This window comes from Salvelinus fontinalis, chromosome 17 (genome assembly GCF_029448725.1).
Source record: "Salvelinus fontinalis isolate EN_2023a chromosome 17, ASM2944872v1, whole genome shotgun sequence".
NCBI classification, from domain to species: domain Eukaryota; kingdom Metazoa; phylum Chordata; class Actinopteri; order Salmoniformes; family Salmonidae; genus Salvelinus; species Salvelinus fontinalis.
In genome coordinates this window covers 24407429-24426888 of record NC_074681.1, presented here as the reverse complement: position 1 = coordinate 24426888, position 19460 = coordinate 24407429, and the positions used below count along the sequence as shown (strand labels likewise).

General features: G+C 46.0%; 1 protein-coding gene across 6 annotated transcripts in view; it reads left to right on the top strand.

Moving 5' to 3' along the window:
* Positions 1 to 19460, top strand: part of LOC129814018 (histone-lysine N-methyltransferase 2C-like) — a 120024-nt gene that overhangs the window by 62936 nt on the left and 37628 nt on the right. For 5 of the 6 annotated variants that reach the window (XM_055866752.1, XM_055866753.1, XM_055866751.1 and 2 more), the window contains exons 12-19: positions 11327 to 11413; positions 11688 to 12454; positions 14230 to 14364; positions 15944 to 16060; positions 16539 to 16643; positions 16780 to 16884; positions 17321 to 17502; positions 17821 to 17985. In XM_055866752.1, coding sequence (XP_055722727.1) covers positions 11327 to 11413; positions 11688 to 12454; positions 14230 to 14364; positions 15944 to 16060; positions 16539 to 16643; positions 16780 to 16884; positions 17321 to 17502; positions 17821 to 17985 — 1663 coding nt within the window. The remainder of the gene's footprint in view (positions 1 to 11326; positions 11414 to 11687; positions 12455 to 14229; positions 14365 to 15943; positions 16061 to 16538; positions 16644 to 16779; positions 16885 to 17320; positions 17503 to 17820; positions 17986 to 19460) is intronic. The other variant, XM_055866754.1, reaches the window with a different exon arrangement.

Below are 19460 nucleotides of genomic sequence, written 5' to 3'. Positions count from 1 at the left end.
GGCCTGTAATTTTCATCGTAGGTACACTTCAACTATGACAGACAAAATGAGAAAAAGAAATCCAGAAAATCATATTGTAGGATTTTTAATGAATTTATTTGCAAATTATGGTGGAAAATAAGTATTTGGTCACCTACAAACAAACAAGATTTCTGGCTCTCACAGACCTGTAACTTCTTCTTTAAGAGGCTCCTCTGTCCTCCACTCGTTACCTGTATTAATGGCACCGGTTTGAACTTGTTATCAGTATAAAAGACACCTGTCCACAACCTCAAACAGTCACACTCCAAACTCCACTATGACCAAGACCAAAGAGCTGTCAAACGACACCAGAAACAAAATTGTAGACCTGCACCAGGCTGGGAAGACTGAATCTGCAATAGGTAAGCAGCTTGGTTTGAAGAAATCAACTGTGGGAGCAATTATTAGGAAATGGAAGACATACAAGACCACTGATAATCTCCATCGATCTGGGGCTCCACGCAAGATCTCACCCCGTGGGGTCAAAATGATCGCAAGAACGGTGAGCAAAAATCCCAGAACCACACGGGGGGACCTAGTGAATGACCTGCAGAGAGCTGGGACCAAAGTAACAAAGCCTACCATCAGTAACACACTAAGCCGCCAGAGACTCAAATCCTGCAGCCAGACGTGTCCCCCTGCTTAAGCCAGTACATGTCCAGGCCCGTCTGAAGTTTGCTAGAGAGCATTTGGATGATCCAGAAGAAGATTGGGAGAGTGTCATATGGTCAGATGAAACCAAAATATAACTTTTTGGTAAAACTCAAATCGTCGTGTTTGGAGGACAAAGAATGCTGAGTTGCATCCAAAGAACACCATACCTACTGTGAAGCATGGGGGTGGAAACATCATGCTTTGGGCTGTTTTTCTGCAAAGGGACCAGGACGACTGATCCGTGTAAAGGACAGAATGAATGGGGCCATGTATCGTGAGATTTTGAGTGAAAACCGCATTCCATCAGCAAGGGCATTGAAGATGAGACGTGGCTGGGTCTTTCAGCATGACAATGATCCCAAACACACCGCCCGGGCAACGAAGGAGTGGCTTCGTAAGAAGCATTTCAAGGTCCTGGAGTGGCCTAGCCAGTCTCCAGATCTCAACCCCATAGAAAATCTTTGGAGGGAGTTGAAAGTCTGTGTTGCCCAGCAACAGCCCCAAAACATCACTGCTCTAGAGGAGATCTGCATGGAGGAATGGGCCAAAATACCAGCAACAGTGTGTGAAAACCTTGTTAGGACTTACAGAAAACGTTTGACCTCTGTCATTGCCAACAAAGGGTATATAACAAAGTATTGAGATAAACTTTTGTTATTGACCAAATACTTATTTTCCACCATAATTTGCTAATAAAGTCATTAAAATCCTACAATGTGATTTTCTGGATTTTTTTTCTCATTTTGTCTGTCATAGTTGAAGTGTACCTATGATGAAAATTACAGGCCTCTCTCATCTTTTTAAGTGGGAGAACTTGCACAATTGGTGGCTGACTAAATACTTTTTTGCCCCACTGTATATAATCTGGTAATGATGAATCAAAAATAAATTCACTTAGCCTATTGTTTTTCAGGCACATTCATATAAAAAAAAATGTGTGTAGAGTCCAACAATAACGTTGTGTCCAGCCAGTGGATCTCGTCAGTCCAGAGCATTTTGGCATTCCAGTTCAACATTTACCTGCTCTGTCGCGGTCTACCATTGAAGACTACACTTGTAAATGTCATGCTATTTGTATTTGAGTAATATGATTGGCCGTTCATTCAAGCACCACCACACTCCCACAAGTCCCAATTTATGGAGCACTTGAGCAGTATATGAGGTGATGCCTTCACAACACGCGCAGGCCTTCCAGAGCAAAAAGAAGCACCCATCAATCTACTTGTTGAGCTTATTTATTTTAGGGAAATTGATTTATTGAAGTTAACCTTCAATAGTGAACAGCAATATGCTGGCTGCTGTTGATTGTCTGCAAACGAAAGCTACAAAAAGACACTTAGCATTGTTCTTGGCTAGCCTGCTGTAGCTCCCGAGTGGCGCAGTGCTCTAAGAAATTGCATCTCAGTGCAAGAGGCGTCACTTCAGTACCTGGTTTGAATCCAGGCTGTATCACATCCGGCTGTGATTGGGAGTCCCATAGGGAGGCGCCCAATTAGCCCAGCGTCTTCCGGGTTTGGCCCGAGGTAGGCCGTCATTGTAACTAAGAATTTGTTCTTAACTGACTTGCCTAGTTAAATAAAATGTCAAGATCTCGGGGCCTCCCGGGTGGCGCAGTGGTCTAGGGCACTGCATCGCAGTGCTAGCTGCGCCACCAGAGTCTCTGGGTTCGCGCCCGCTCTGTCGCAGCCGGCCGCGACCGGGAGGTCCGTGGGGCGACGCACAATTGGGCTAGCGTCGTCCGGGTTAGGGAGGGTTTGGCCGGTAGGGATATCCTTGTCTCATCGCGCTCCAGCGACTCCTGTGGCGGGCCGGGCGCAGTGCGCGCTAACCAAGGGGGCCAGGTGCACGGTGTTTCCTCCGACACATTGGTGCGGCTGGCTTCCGGGTTGGAGGCGCGCTGTGTTAAGAAGCAGTGCGGCTTGGTTGGGTTGTGCTTCGGAGGACGCGTGGCTTTCGACCTTCGTCTCTCCCGAGCCCGTACGGGAGTTATAGCGATGAGACAAGATAGTAATTACTAGCGATTGGATACGACGGAAATTGGGGAGAAAAGGGGGATAAAAAAATATAAAAAAATATGTCAAGATCTCTTTTGGAACATTTGTCTTTAAGGGGCAGTGTCCTATTTTCAAATATCCTCATAATGACATACTGTAGAAGAAAGAAAATAATATATTAATACAATGCAATTCTAAAGAAGAGTAATGACTTGCCTTACTAAATTATATTATACTTCTTTTTAATACATACCTAACCAAACGTAGCCTATTAATAGCTGAATATATATAGAGAGCGAGCATGCCAACCTATAGGCTCTGCATGACCCCAATGCATTTAAGAACAACACCATGTCCGGGCCAGTAGAAATTCTATTTGGGCCAGTGAGAAAAAAATGTTAACGTTGGACCCTGGCGTGTTTCATATGCAGCCACCAAGCTAGCATTGACCAGCTAACCACCTCCGTCACCGGCTTCAGTAGAAAACTTATCGGCGGCGTTGTCCCCACGGTGAGGGTTCGCTGCTTCCCCAATCAAAAACCCTGGATTAACACAGAGGTTGGCGCTAAACTGAAGGACAGGGCTACTGCACACAGAGCTATCGCAGACAACCCTGAGGCTACGGCCTAGGACAGGAATAAGTACAAGAAGTCTCGCTATGACCTCCTCAGAGACATCAAATGAGCAAAAGGACAATATTGGAGTAAGGTGAAATCATACCACAGGCTCTGACGCCCGCCGCATTTGGCAGGGGCTACCGTCTGCCCAACGATGCCTCTCTACCAGACAAACTCAATGCATTTTATGCACGCTTTGACAACAACTACATCGTGCCGGGTGTGAAATCGTCACCGACCCAGAGGATTGGGTGATCTCACTCGCCGAGGCAGAGTGAGAAAGGTCTTTTAGTCAGGTCAACACCTGCAAGGCCGCAGGGCCCAAAGGTATTCCAGGGCACATTCTCATAGCATGCACAGAACAGCTGGCAGACATATATATGGTAATGTTCAACCTCTCCTTGTCCCAGCCTGTAATACCCACATGTTTTAAGATGACCACCATGATTCCTGTTCCCAAGAACTCTAAGGCTTCATGCCACAATGACTACTGCCCAGTAGCACTCACTTCTGTAATCATGAAGCGCTTTGAGAAGCTGGTAATGGCTCATATTAACTCCACCATCCCAGCCACCCTAGACCCACTTCAATTTGCATACCACCCCAACAGATCCATAGATGAAGCAATCTCAATCACCTCGGCCACACTGACCCGCAACACAGGGGCCCCACAGGGGTGTTTGCTTAGTCCCCTCCTGTACTCCTTGTTCACCCATGAATACGTAGCCTCGTACGACTCCAACACCATCAAGTTTGCTGACGACACGAAAGTGGTATGCCTGATCACTGGCAACGATGAGTCAGCTTTCAGGGAGGAGTTCAGTGACCTGGTAGTGTGGTGCCAAAACAACAACCTCTCCCTCAACGTCAATAAGACCAAGCAGCTGATGGTGGTATACAGGAAACGGGGGGGCGAGCACGCCCTCATCCACATCGACGGGGCTACAGTGGAGCAGGTCGAAAGCTTCAAGTTCCTCGGTGTACAAATCACTAAAGACTTAAAATGGTCCAAACACACATGCACAGACGTGAAGAAGCCGCGACAGCTCCTCCTCACCCCCAGGAGGTTGAAAAGGTTTGGCATCGGCCCTCAAATCCTCAAAGTTCTACAGCTCTACCGTTGAGAGCAGTTTGGCTGGCTGCATCACTGCCTGTTATTGCAATAGCACCTCCCTCGATCGCATCAGGTGTGGTGTGGTAGGAAGAACAGTAAAATTGTTATAAACTCTTAACCACCCAAGCCATAGACTATTCTCTTTGCTTCCGAAAAAGCAAGTGGTACCGGTGCATCAAGTCTGGCATTAACAGCCTCTTGAACAGCTTCTATCCCCAAGCAATAGGTCTCTCTTTATGTAGTGTTGTCTCTCTTGTCGTGATGTGTATTTTGTCCTATATTTTTATTAAGATTTTTAATCACAGCCCTCGTCCCCGCAGGAGGCCTTTTGCCTTTTGGTAGGCCGTCATTGTAAATAATCATTTCAAATCAAATCAAATGTTATTTGTCACATACACATGGTTAGCAGATGTTAATGTGAGTGTAGCGAAATGCTTGTGCTTCTAGTTCCGACTATGCAGTAAAATCTAACAAGTAATCTAACCTAACAATTTCACAACTACTACCTTATACACACAAGTGTAAAGGAATGAAGAATATGTACATACAAATATACGGATGAGTGATGGTACAGAACGGCATAGGCAAGATGCAGTAGATGGTATAGAGTACAGTATACACATATGAGATGAGTAATGTAGGGTATGTAAACAATATATAAAGTGACATTGTTTAAAGTGGCTAGTGATACATTTTTCCATACATTTTTCCATTGTTAAAGGGGCTGGAGTTGAGTCAATATGTTGGCAGCAGCCACTCAGTGTTAGTGGTGGCTGTTTAACAGTCTGATGGCCTTGAGATAGAAGCTGTTTTTCAGTCTTTCGGTCCCAGCTTTGATGCACATGTACTGACCTCGCCTTCTGTATGATAGCGGGGTGAACAGGCAGTGTCTCGGGTGTTTTTTGTCCTTGATGATCTTTATGGCCTTCCTGTGACATCGGGTGGTGTAGGTGTCCTGGAGGGCAGGTAGTTTGCCCCCGGTGATGCGTTGTGCAGACCTCACTACCCTCTGGAGAGCCTTTGTTCTCAACTGACTTGCCTAGTTAAATAAAGGTTAAATAAAAAACGGATAAATAGCTAACAAAATAGCTACACGGACTGAGTTTACCTTGTATCTTTATTGACCTTTTATTTTTTTTTGCGCTTTCTCTCACAGGGCCCTTCACACACTCCCTCCATCATCTGCTCAGTTACACATAATTTGCACATACATTCATACTGACTACACACGTAAACCCACTCACATACAAGCTGCTGCTACTCTGTTTATCTTATATCCTGTTGCCTAGTCACCTTACCCCTATACATTACTCTATGTACAAAAGTATGTGGACACCCCTTCAAATTAGTGAATTTGGCTATTTCAGCCACACCCATTGCTGACAGGTGTATAAAATCAAGCACAGTGCCATGTAATCTCCATAGACATCGGTAGTAGAATGGCCTTAATAAAGAGGCTCAGTGACTTTCAACGTAGCACGGTCATTGGATTCCACCTTTCCAACAAGTCAGTTCGTAAGATTTCTGCCCTGCTAAATCTGCCCCAGTCAACTGTAAGTGCTGTTATTGTGATGTGGAAACGTCTAGGAGCAACAAAGACTCAGGCATCGAAGTTGTAGGCCACACAAGCTCACAGAACGGGTTCCAAACTGCCTCTGGAAGCAACGTCAGCTCAAAAATTGTTCGTCAGGATCTTCATGAAATGGGTTTCTATGGCCGAGCAACCGCACACAAGGCCGAGCAACCGCACACAATATCACTATGCGCAATGCCAAGCGTCGGCTGGAGTTGTGTAAAGCTCACCGCAATTGGACTCTGGAGTAGAGTAAATTAATTCTCTGGAGTGATGAATGACGCTTCACCATCTGGCAGTCCGACGGACAAATCTGTGTTTGGTGGATGCCAGGAGAACGCTACCTGGCCCAATGCATAGTGCCAACTGTAAAGTTTGCTGGAGGAGGAATAATGGTCTGGAGCTGTTTTTCATGGTTCAGGCTAGAACCATTCGTTCCAGTGAAGGGAAATCTTAATGCTACAACATACAATAACCATTCTGTGCTTTCAACTTTGTGGCAACAGTTTGGTGGACGGCTCTTTCCTGTTTTAGCTTGAGAATGCCCCCGTGCGCAAAGCGAGGCCCATACAGAAATGGTTTTGTCGACATCGGTGTGGAGGAACTCGACTGGCTTGCACAGAGCCCTTGCCTCAACCCCATCGAACACCTTTGGGATGAATTGCAAAAATATGATAAATGGCTCATTTGAGAGAAGACATCCTCCCGAGTTATGACATCGGCTAGTATTGAAATCTGACATATATTATAGACGATTTCGTGATCTAAAAGTTGTATTCCTATTAACTTCAATGTAGCGAGAGCAAATGTATCACACTGCTAGGAAGAGTAGCTGCTGCCTAATAAATACAAATACGTCACACCGGAAGGATTTCTGCCTGCTTGAACGCCAATAACTTTCACGTGAACACATGAAATGATCCAGGGAATCGATAGAACATCACTCAGAGATTTAGAAAAGCCATATAACATTCAAAACTGGTGAACCTCTCCGTTTAATATTAACTCCTACAGTATTAAGAATTTCCTGCACTAAACTTCTACACCAGATGTACATTTTGACGCGGGAACGGGAGTGGAGAAATACACTACCATTCAAAAGTTTGGGGTCACTTAGAAATGTCCTTGTTTTTGAAAGAAAAGCTATTTTTTTGTCCATTAAAATAACATCAAATTGATCAGAAATACGGTGTAGACATTGTTAATGTTGTAAATTACTATTGCAGCTGGAAAATTAAAAAAAATTGAATATCAACATAGGCGTACAGAGGCCCATTATCAGCAACCATCACTCCTGTGTTCCAATGGCACGTTGTGTTAGCTAATTCAAGTTTATCATTTTAAAAGGCTAATTGATTATTAGAAAACCCTTTTGCAATTATGTTAGCACAGCTGAAAACTGTTGTTCTGATTAAAGAAGCAATAAAACGGGCCTTTAGACTAGTTGAGTATCTTGAGCATCAGCATTTGTGGGTTCAATTACAGGCTCAAAAGGGCCAGAAACAAAGTACTTTCTTCTGAAACTCGTCAGTCTATTCTTGTTCTGAGAAATTGTCAAGAAACTGAAGATCTCATAAAACGCTGTGTACTACTCCCTTCACAGAACAGCTCAAACTGTCTCTAACCAGAGTAGAAAGAGGAGTGGGAGGCCCCGGTGCACAACTAAGCAAGAGGACAAGTACATTAGTGTCTAGTTTGAGAAACAGACCCCTCACAAGTCCTCAACTGGCAGCTTAATTAAATACTACCCGCAAAACACCAGTCTCAACATCAAGAGTGAAGAGGCAATTTCGGGATGCTGGCCTTCTAGGTAGTGTTCCTCTGTCCAGTGTCTGTGTTCTTTTGCCCATTTTAATATTTTATTTTTTATTGGCCAGTCTGAGATTTGGCTTTTTCTTTGCAGCATTAACTGACATGTCCACCTAATCAAAGGATCAGAGATTGTATCTAGTATAGCATTCAAGTTCACAAGCGAAGGGAAGAAGTGAGCGGAGGAGAGCGCATGGATGTGAGAAGGAATACATCGTGGCTGTGTGTTTACGCGTTATCAGAGGTGTATTCATTCCTCTGATTCTGTTGAAAAATATTTATTAAACGTCCATTTATTACATCCTACGTCCATGTGTCGCTGTCTGTCACCTCAAATTTGTCTCTCGACCTGTGTGCATCTACACTGACCGCCACTGATTTCAAGCACATAAAATATGCATCCAACCCGACATGACATCTTATCAGAAACATGTTAGTTCATTTTCACAGCTTTCTATTTCCTTTCAACCGGAGGAAATTTTACACCAAAAAATGTTTCCAGTTTATAATTTTTTTGTTATTGGATTTTCTCTCCGGTCCCTAAACGTCTTTGCTCTGCAAAAGAAGCAGAGATGACGATTTTCCCTTTGTCGGGTGGTTGCGGATGGGTTATTTAGCAATTGTGGCTGGTGTGGGGGAACAAACAGCTGACCCGCGCACCACTAACACGTACTGATCTACAGCTTTCTTGGTCCATAAACTTGCAGGAAGGTTCTTAAGTAGCTACAATTTAGCTAATTTATTGAAAATGAAATAAAGAAGAAAACAAATCTCACAAATCTACACCCAATACCCCACGATGTAGCTAATACAGTTAGCTAGCAACACCACAGATGAATAGGTTAGTTATTGTAATCTTTGCTAACAGGTCACATATATATCTACTTGGCTAGCTAGCTAGCTAACTTATGCATGCATGTCCGGGCTCATCGACACAAGCCTTATTATTAGTGAATTAAACTAAACTAATATTTGCAACAGGAGTTTGATTTTGTTCACTGTGTTACTGTCCTCTGCATTGTGAAGTGCTCGTGGGTCAGGCGGTGAGTGGCGGCTAGCAGAGCCACAGTTTTACAATGTGGAGGGACTACCACCTTCACTTGCCCAGCCAGAGATCAATTAACGAAATATAGATGGAGATTCAGTGAAACAAAATCACATGAATTGATTATCAGACAAGTCACAGGCTTTTAATGCCAAAATGCAAAACATTTTGGGACTATATCAACAATGGATTAATTTAACAAATGTGCTAATCAGTACTGCTCAAACTAGACTAAATATGATCATGAGCACTCACCTCAACTTAGCTAACATTTTCCCAGCCTAAGAAAAATTGTTGCCAAATGGAGATTCAGTGAAAATAAAATCTGACATTGATTGATTTATGAAGTGAGTCCCCATGCTTTTCTTAGACTCAGAGCAGCGTGATGGCGTTGTCCCAATCAAAATGGTGCCCGAAATGATCAAGTTTACAACAAATGGCTATTGCTTTAAATTGATTATTAAGCTTGGATATGACTTTGAGAGTTTTAGTAAACAACAATTTGATACATGCCTTCAATTGCATTAGCCTAATTTATTCCAATATGTTCTTTGTTCAGTTGATCATAACTAGGCCTAATGTTAGTTTTCCCCTCTCCTCGCTTTTCTCAGACTAGGGCTGTTTCCTCGTCTACGCTGCTGCCTGCCTCTGCTGCCAGCCTCTGAAACCTTGTTCTCAACACCAGTTTAAATCAATATGTTTTTTTGTAGTAATCAGGATTTTTTCCGGGTTCGGGCTCATTACATTTCTGTGTCGGACCAGGCTTGGGCTCAGGCTTAAGCTCACCGGCGTTGGATAAGACCGGGCTCGAGTTTTCTGTCCTGACGACAACTCTAGCTCTGAGCCCTGATATGTAGCCGTTTGTTATGGTTATTCCTAGCCCTTCCCCAGCCAGCAGAAATGCTCACATGGCCTACGTTTGGATAATAGTAACAACATGGGAAGTTGGGAAAAGTGTTTGTAGTTCATTGTGCCAAGTTGCCATCATGAATTCTCAAGATAGATGTGAGGAGCTACCGGAGAATGTTCAAGAATGCAATGACAAATAATTTTATTGCAACACAGTCCATAGAATACTACGTTGCTTGATTTTGCCAAAATTGCTTGCCTTGTGTGTGTGCACCACAAGGTCTGTTCTCCACAGTTGACTTGAAGTGTGCGGTAGCTCACCTGAATTGTTTAATAGCCTGCAGCTCAGGACCGTTAACCTCCGCTAATATTGAGTTAATAAAGTCTTCCTACCCAGTGTTGGCCTAGATCGATGTCTTTGCCATGAGAAAATTTGGTATTTTTATGTGACAGATTCATTATTTAGTAATGGATTATTTGGTTACTTTGTGGCAATGGAGGCTGCTGATGGGAGGACGGCTCATATTAATGGCTGGAATGGAGTCAATGGAATGGTATCAACCACATGGATACCACGTTTGATGTGTTTAATACCATTCCATTGACTCCATTCCAGCCATCATTATGTGCCGTCCTCCCCTCAGTAGCCTCCACTGCTTGTGGGGCACTTGGCTGGAAATATGCAAGTCTCAGTGGTTCGGTTTAGTGTGTGAGCGAGGGACAGCCACTGTAATCAAAGGCTGCTAGCTAGGTTTGGATTTACAAATCAAAAGCTATGCCACTTTGGCTGTTGGGACTTAGGGTGTGATTTGAAATAATGCACAGTTAAAACTGACTCATTCCATGCCTCCCGGGTGGTGCAGCGGTCTAAGACACTTCATCGCAGTGCTTGAGACGCCACTTCGGACCCAGATTCGATCCCAGGCTGTGTTACAACCGGCCGCTACCGGGAGTCCCATAGGGCGGCACACAATTGGCCCGGGTTTGGCCGGGGGGGACTACACTTGGCTCATCGCGCTCTAGCGACTCTTTGTGGCGGGCTGAGCACCTACAGGCTGACTTCAGTCGTCAATTAAACAGTTTTTCCTACGTCACATTTGTGCTGCTGGCTTCCGGGTTAAGCTGGTGGGTGTTAAGAATCGCGGTTTGGCGGGTAATGTTTCGGAGGACGCATGACTCAACCTTCGCCTCTCCCGAACATGTTGGGGAGTTGCAGCAATGAGACAAGATAGTAATTGGATTGAAATTGGATATCACGAAGTTGGCAGGAAAAGAGGGTTTAATACAAAATGTTTAATAAACTGACTAATTTCACTGCCAATAAGCCTGCTGGGCATCATAATATTTCCACTTGTATTGGCCCCCTCTAATATTTATTTATTTATTTCACTCTCACCTCACTCTCACCTTACTCTCACCTCTCACTCGCGCCTCTCTCTCGCTCTCACTTTGCTCTTTCTCGCTCTGTCACCCACTTTTTCATTTTCATTCCATTAATGTTTAATTATGTCCATATCCTGAGATGAAAATTATGACTCTAATCTTTCCCAGATAATCTGTAGTTATGTAACAGGCTGAGTCTGGCCATATGAACAGTCGATGATGGCGGCATGGCAGCTTGGTTTTTCTCATTCCCTTCTTCTCTCCTAGGTGTGTCAGTGGAAGCTGCTGCTGTTGAGGGGGTGGAGCAAGAGACTGAGGTGTCTGTCAACAAGGACCAGAGCCAATTACATACAGGTAGGTCTCACCACCACCGTAATCCATTACTATAGCCAAATATTAGCTTTACTTTCAATGTATAGTTCTTCCTGTACTTCTATTTCCACTTCCTCACAATAATTGGTAGTCATTTTTGAATAGGCCCTACACCAGCTTAGTTTAGGCAACTTCTGTTGCTTGACATATTAGTGTTAAATTTGCCTGTATTGTGCATCCATTCTGGTTTATCATTGATTGGTTTCCATGATTACATTATATTGACCTGTGTTGTGATCTCTGTTTACTTTCTCAGAAATGCAACCAGCAGCAGAGACCCTGATCACTTCAAAAGAGAGTCCTGAGTCTCCCAGGTTGAACAAGCAGGAGCCTGAGCAGCCCATACATCTGCCAACCCAGACTCTAGCAGAGCCAGAGCAGCCACAGGATATGACAACAGGAATGACCAAGTCAGCAAACACAGACCCCTCTTCTGAAAAGAGGGTGGTCAAACCCAGACCCAGCACAGAGGACATCAAGGCCTTGACCCCACCCACCACCACCACCACCACCACCACCAAAGAACCTAGTACTGCATCCGTAACCATCAAGGAAGAACCCATGGAGGCCTCAGCCTCTGAGCCTTCAGAAGTGGAACAGGTTGAAGGTCCTTCAGGTCTGGAGACTGCAGCAAAGGAGGCTTGGAGGGAGAAACAAATGTCTGGGATTTTGACTGATGGGGTTTCGACGGTGGCCTGTGCCTTGGAAGAGATGGACACCACCCCTGAGACTGAGAGCAAGCCTAACCTTTCCCGCCTCAGCCCCCCCATCAATGATAAGCCCTACAAGACATCTATGGAAAGACTGGCAGAGATGGCTGCCTCCCCTACCCACTCCTCCCCTAGGAATAGGGGTCCCTCTCCCAGGCAGCCTCCCCAGCCCCACCACCCCCACCCTACCCTGGGGGAAATCGGCAGCAGCTTCTCCTCCACCACCCTCATACCACTCACCCCTAAGATTGGCATGGGCAAGCCAGCTATCTCCAAGAGGAAGTTCTCCCCAGGCAGACCCAGGGTGAAGCAGGTAAGACATTGGTGGTGCTGGGTGGGTGGTGGGTGTGTTATTCTTAGTATTTCAAGTGTAATCAAGCGGGGTTCGCCAGAGCTACAGCATCTCTTTTAGAATCTCTTATTTGCTTATTTATTTAATTATGTATTACTTATTTATGTATTACATAGGTCTGTATTTATTATATTTTCAAAAAGCATGTATAATCCCGGGTTGAAAACCCTAGAGTAATTGTTTTATGCCATTGATCCTCTGTTTGGTCATTGTGTGGGTGAGTGTACGTATCTGATGATGAGAGGTGGAGAAGCATTCTGAATGCTCTGCCCCAGAGTGGTAACTTGACTCAGTGTTGCAGCTGCAGAGAACACTTAACCCGGAGAACTTGCCAGTGGTGGCAGTTGAGAACCATTGTGTCTGTTGCGTTTGACGTATAACTGTATCATCAGCAGAGATCAAGGCCGTTCTCACCCTTTCCCCTCAGTTTTCACTTGGTCTGTTGGACTCTAAAAGTCACACTGTGCAGAATGAGAATGCTTATAGAGTTGTATTCCTTAGGCCATATGCAAACACCCTCATCAAGACCCTCCCCCCCCCCTCTACATAATCTACCATACTTTCTCTCACTTTGTCTGCTCATTCTGACCCGCACTGCGCGTACACACCCAGACACACGCACTGCCCCACAGCCCTATAGGAATACACTGTCAACATACATAAACAGTAATAGCACACTACTTTTTATAGATCCATATAGCCTATATACAAGCCTACAGTATAACATCAAGAATTCAATTGCACCTGTCCTAGACTAGTGTGCCCTCTCCATGGAAATCCTAGTACATGTCTTGTGCATTCTCCCTTGAATGCCTTTCATTAGGGTTCTGTTAAGCACATTCCACTTTCATCAAGCCACTAGTCAGAGACACTGTATGCAGGTTGGGACAAATCTTATGTGTTTAGAACTGGGATATTAATCACACCCATGGCTATGATATATTATGGATGATTCTGAGACTGAGGAGAGTTAAGCTTTGAAACATTGTGTTTTTCTCTCCAGATATATCCTATTTCTTAAATAAACGGTGGGTGTAGACTTAGACTAATTTGTTAGTTCAGGCCTGGAGGATATCTAATGTGGAAATTTGAATACAGTACAATCTTGTGTACGGTCAGATTTAGTGTCTTCAAGTCTAGCATGCTTCTGTCTCGAGGAGGCATGCTCTGTCAGTCGTGCTGCCTGACGTAACCAGGCGTTGTTTTGTCAAAAAGCCAGTGGTATGAGTGAGGCAGTGACACGGAGTTGCCATAGCGAGAGGATGCTGAGGTCTCTTGCTCCTCCTCCTGCTGCTGTTACAAGGTGCTGTTACCTTGGCGAATGCTGCTGTGCTGTGTGAACTCAAGGTTGCTGTGCCGACTAACACAATTCTGCTTAACCCATGCAAATGCTGTCTGAATGTCTCCCTCCAATCATGCCTCAACTTATATGCATGAGATCTCTAGGATTGGCTTCAATATATAAAGCATCATGTGCATCATATCATCCTGGTTTTACACCCCAAATCATTAACTCTGCTTTTACTTGGGGTGTGTTGAATTGTCCCAGCAAGCTTCTTCAGCCACTAGTCTTTTTTTAAACTCACTGCATCTTTAACATCACTGTCTCTTATGTTTACACCATCGCTGGCTTGGTTTTTAAGTTGCTGCATTTTGTCGCCCTCTTCCTTCCCTCCGTCCTTCCCTCTCCCACTCTCTCACCCCCAACCCGACCCCCCCCCCTACCTTTACCTTAGGGCGCATGGCATGGGAGCCCCCATAGCAGTGTGAGCTCTCCCTCCTGGTCCCCAGACCAGCCAGAGGGGTGGGACGTCTCAAATACCAGGCAGCTCTCCTCCGGCTGCGGTAGCCCCGGGTGGAGCATCCGAGTGGTAAAGAACCATGGCTCTCTCTCTGGAGACCACCAGAACCACCACAGGGCCATGCCACGGCAGCCCCCTGTTTACCGCTTAGGCTTTGTGAAGTGCACTGGCGGAGTGATGATTGATGTCACTATCTTAATGATGAACTTTCGTCATTAATCATCCATCATTCACCTTTCAATGCTTCACCAGAGGAGAAGAGACTGGTGAATTCACAGTGAGAGGCTAATAGGGGAATGGTGGATGTGAACCTATAGTAGCTTAATACAACTCCCCCTTAATGGCAAAATACCTAACTTTTATCCGCCAGATACAATCCCTTGCTAGGCTTTGCACATGTAACATTAACCCAAAGCATGGTGCTATAGCTTGGCCTACGTTTGCAGCCTAAGGCGGAAGGTTTAATCTGTGTTTGTTTCTTAGTTTGTTTGTTGTTTTGTTTGATTCATACATTTGTGGGTAAGTTTGGGACAGGGTGGAGATGGGGATTTTATTAAGTGGGCTGTGTGGGCCTGCCCAAGTGGATACTGCAATCTGTCGCCATGGTGACATTAACGTCACAAGCTCTGGCTCTAAGTGAGGTGGTAATTGCTGGGTCTTAGCAGGGGTCCAGGGCAGGTTAAATGGCACCATACTGTGTGTCAATCAGGACGTCAGATGGCTGGGGGGCTGGGAGGGACTGGTCTGGAGCTAAATGGTGTGATCGGGGGAGAGATTTGGATGGTGGGGGGGAGATTCATGGAAAGTAGACCTCAGTTTGACAGTCGTGATTAGGCCCAACCAGTCACCAGCACCGGAAATGTGTTGACAGCATAATGGAGCTCAAATGGCCAGAATAACATTAGAGGCCCTCTGTCGACAGCCTCGACAGAGAGCCTGGACTCTTTTGTGTTAGAGAGGCTGCCTCACAGAATGTTGCAGGAGAGAGAGAGGCCTGAGAAAGATCAAAACGTCAAACAGGGCTTATTTGATTAAATGCGTTTTGTGTTGTCACCACTGGACAGCCTATGCTCTGAACAGTTCTAGAATGTAGAGTAGTCCTAGTTGAATACATTTTCTTCTCTCCTGAATCAGAAATTACTGCTTTTCCCCCTGCATCAATTTATGGTTTGTAGCTTGAATGAAAGGCGATTCTAATATTTTTTTAGGTTTGGACTTTTGCCAAACAAACAATTTCTTATCTGTGCGTAGGCTTTGCTTGCACTAGCAACGTTCTACTACCTACCATCCAAGCAAACAACACTGGAGGGGAAATGTCATTACCTCTGTGGAAGTAGACCGAGCTGTTCTTCCTGTTTTACAGTCTTATCTCACTAGATGCCAGCAGCCTCACAGCTCCACAGTGGGCTGTAGGAAAGGTTCTCTATGGCAGACTTTTTAATTAAGCTGACTTCATCGCTCAGGTCTAGCAAGCCAGGACGCGCGTGTGTGTGTGTTTCTGTGTGAGACTGAGCGCGATCTGTGCAATTGTGTGCGTTTCTCTCCGTGTGCTGTGTGTGAGTATGTGTGTGTGTGTGTTTTCTCTTTGTGTGTGTGTTAGTTAAGAAGGAGTACTAAGGTGTGTGTGTGTGTTTCTCTCTGTCTGCAGGGTCGAGGGTCAGGCTTCCCTGGGAGGAGGCGACCCAGAGGGGCGGGGCTGTCGGGCAGAGGAGGGCGGGGCCGAGCCAGGGGGAAGAACGGAGCCAGTCCCACAGTCAACCCGGGGGTAGGCTATGTCACCAACACTAACCAACCTGATCACTTTAGTTGACACTAATTCATTACAATGAATTGGTAGGCAAAGCACTGTTTTATTTACCCCTTATCCATTAGTGTCCTAGGTTCCCTGGTGTGTATTGTAAACAGACCAGATTCTTTTCTAGCTGTAAAGACTGCAACATAAAAACACAGTCCTCCCAGTGGGCATGTTACTCAATAGCAAACGGTATTGACACAGCATTAGTGTCGCAGTCTAATGCTAATCAATAGTTATATCTTGGCGTTGTCTTGTGATGCTGTCGTCTTCACGTGCTGTGAGACAATCAAATGTTAGGACATACCCTATAATTAAGCCCTATGGAGATGTAGGCTAAACCCCTGTATTATTGGTAAGAAATCAGAGGATCATTTTTCTCATACAGGGACACAATCCTCCTCAATCCATACTGACTGTGAATGTGTGCATCATGCTTCATAACATGCAGGTGACCTCCATGGAATCACCATACCAGGTAAAGGAAGAAGAGGAGAATGCCATGCATAACACTGTGGTCATATTCTCCAGCAACGACAGTTTCACATTGAAACAGGTGGGCATGTGTATTCGTACACAATTTATACATTCACTGTACCTTTAACAATCATTCAATTATTCCCTCTTACCCCAGTACAGTGGAACTTTGAATCTCTATTATTGTATGTAAACTCCATTTGTTTCCCTCTCAGGACATGTGTGTGGTGTGTGGGAGTTTTGGTCTGGGTGCTGAGGGTCGTCTCCTGGCCTGTGCCCAGTGTGGGCAGTGCTACCACCCATTCTGTGTTGGCATCAAGGTAAGGCCCCCATCCCTTACAGTGGCAGAGCCACTCTGAGGTCTTCCTGAAGATTGATACTACATAAGAACAGGAAACATGGGAACTCCAGTTATGATTGGGCTCAGGGTTAATTGTCTACTGATTTCAAATCCTTTGAATTGTGTAGCCTAGATTTTAACCTGGATATGACTGATTCAGTGTGTGTGAGTGTCAGCTGGATTAAACGGGCCATGTTAACTCTGTAATCAGATGACGCTCGGCTCAAGTTGCTTCTATCCTTCTATCTTAATGCTGCCAATTACTGCAAACAAAACTCTTTAGTGTAGCTCAGCTGGACAGCGATATATCAATGTCCATTACTATAGGACTGTTTTACTGAGACAAGCGCACGCAATGTGGACTTTTGCCAATATCCTCACACAACCCATCTGATCCTGTCCTCTCCTCATCCCAGATTACCAAGGTGTTGTTGAATAAAGGCTGGCGCTGTCTGGAGTGTACGGTGTGTGAAGCGTGCGGCCAGGCCACCGACCCGGGCCGTCTGCTGCTGTGTGACGACTGTGACATCAGCTACCACACCTACTGCCTGGACCCTCCGCTGCAGAACGTTCCCAAGGACAGCTGGAAGTGCAAATGGTGTGTAGCTTGCTTGCTGCCTATCTGTGCATCCCCTCAACCTCTTCCTATTATTATAACATGGCTGTGTCCCAAATGGCCCCCTATTGCCTATATAGTATAACATCAATATTTGTAGATGTAAGTGACAAGTCAAAGTACCAGTAACAAAACTTGATTATTTGCCGTCCCCTCACACAGAAAAACCTTTCCTTTTTCTCCATAAATGATTGAGTTGTTATTTCTCAATGCCCTGTACTTAGTGTACAACCACCTGAATGTACTACTCAGCTCTTCATTGACACCTGTCCTCACTCCCTCTCCTGTGCCCTCCTGCAGGTGTGTGTCCTGTACTCAGTGTGGTGCCACCTCGCCAGGCCGGAGGTGTGAGTGGCAGAATAATTACACCCAGTGCGCCCCCTGTGCCAGCCTGGCAACGTGCCCCTTCTGTCTCCAGGACTACAGCGAGGGCGAGATTGTGGTGCAGTGCCGCCAATGCGACAGGTGGGCTCCTCTCCAACCAGCCAAATGTCTTTATTATTATTATTATATTATTATTGACATGTTAACCACCTTTTCATGTGAAGTGCAGTCTGTCACATCAGAGACTTACAGCCCCTTTATGGTACCCTTAACCCCAACCCTTCTAGCCCTGCCCCTTTATGGTACCCTTAACCGCAACCCCCTTCTAGCCCTGCCCCTTTATGGTACCCTTAAACCCAACCCCCTTCTAGCCCTGCGCCTTTATGGTACCCTTAACCCAAACATCCTTCCTCCCCTGCCCCTTTATGGTACCCTTAACCCCAACCCCCTTCCTCCCCTGCCCCTTTATGGTACCCTTAACCCCAACCCCCTTCCTCCCCTGCCCCTTTATAGGTACCCTTAACCCCAACCCCCAACCCCATTCTTCCCCTGCCCTTTTATGGTACCCTTAACCCCAACCCCCTTCCTCCCCTGCCCCTTTATGGTACCCTTAACCCCAACCCCCTTCCTCCCCTGCCCCTTTATGGTACCCTTAACCCCAACCCCCTTCTAGCCCTGCCCCTTTATGGTACCCTTAACCCCAACCCCCTTCCTCCCCTGCCCCTTTATGGTACCCTTAACCCCAACCCCCTTCCTCCCCTGCCCCTTTATGGTACCCTTAACCCCAACCCCCTTCTAGCCCTGCCCCTTTATGGTACCCTTAACCCCAACCCCCTTCCTCCCCTGCCCCTTTATGGTACCCTTAACCCCAACCCCCTTCTAGCCCTGCCCCTTTATGGTACCCTTAACCCCAACCCCCTTCCTCCCCTGCCCCTTTATGGTACCCTTAACCCCAACCCCCTTCCTCCCCTGCCCCTTTATGGTACCCTTAACCCCAACCCCCTTCTAGCCCTGCCCCTTTATGGTACCCTTAACCCAAACCCCCTTCCTCCCCTGCCCCTTTATGGAACCCTTAACCCCAACCCCCTTCTAGCCCTGCCCCTTTATGGTACCCTTAACCCCAACCCCCTTCCTCCTCCAGCCCCTTTATGGTACCCTTAACCCCAACCCCCTTCTCCTCTTGCCCCTTTATGGTACCCTTAACCCAAACCCCCTTCCTCCCCTGCCCCTTTATGGTACCCTTAACCCCAACCCCCTTCCTCCTCCAGCCCCTTTATGGTACCCTTAACCCCAACCCCCTTCTCCTCTTGCCCCTTTATGGTACCCTTAACCCCAACCCCCTTCTTACCCTGCCCCTTTATGGTACCCTTAACCCCAACTCCCTTTTACCCCAACTCCCTTTTACCCCAACCCTTTATGGTACCCTTAACCCCAACACCCTTCTCCTCCTGCCCCTTTATGGTACCCTTAACCCCAACCCCCTTCTCCTCTTGTCCCTTTATGGTATCCGTAACCCCAAACCCCTTCTCCTCTTGTCCCTTTATGGTACCCTTAACCCCAAACCCCTTCTCCTCCAGCCCCTTTATGGTACCCTTAACCCCAACCCCCTTCTCCTC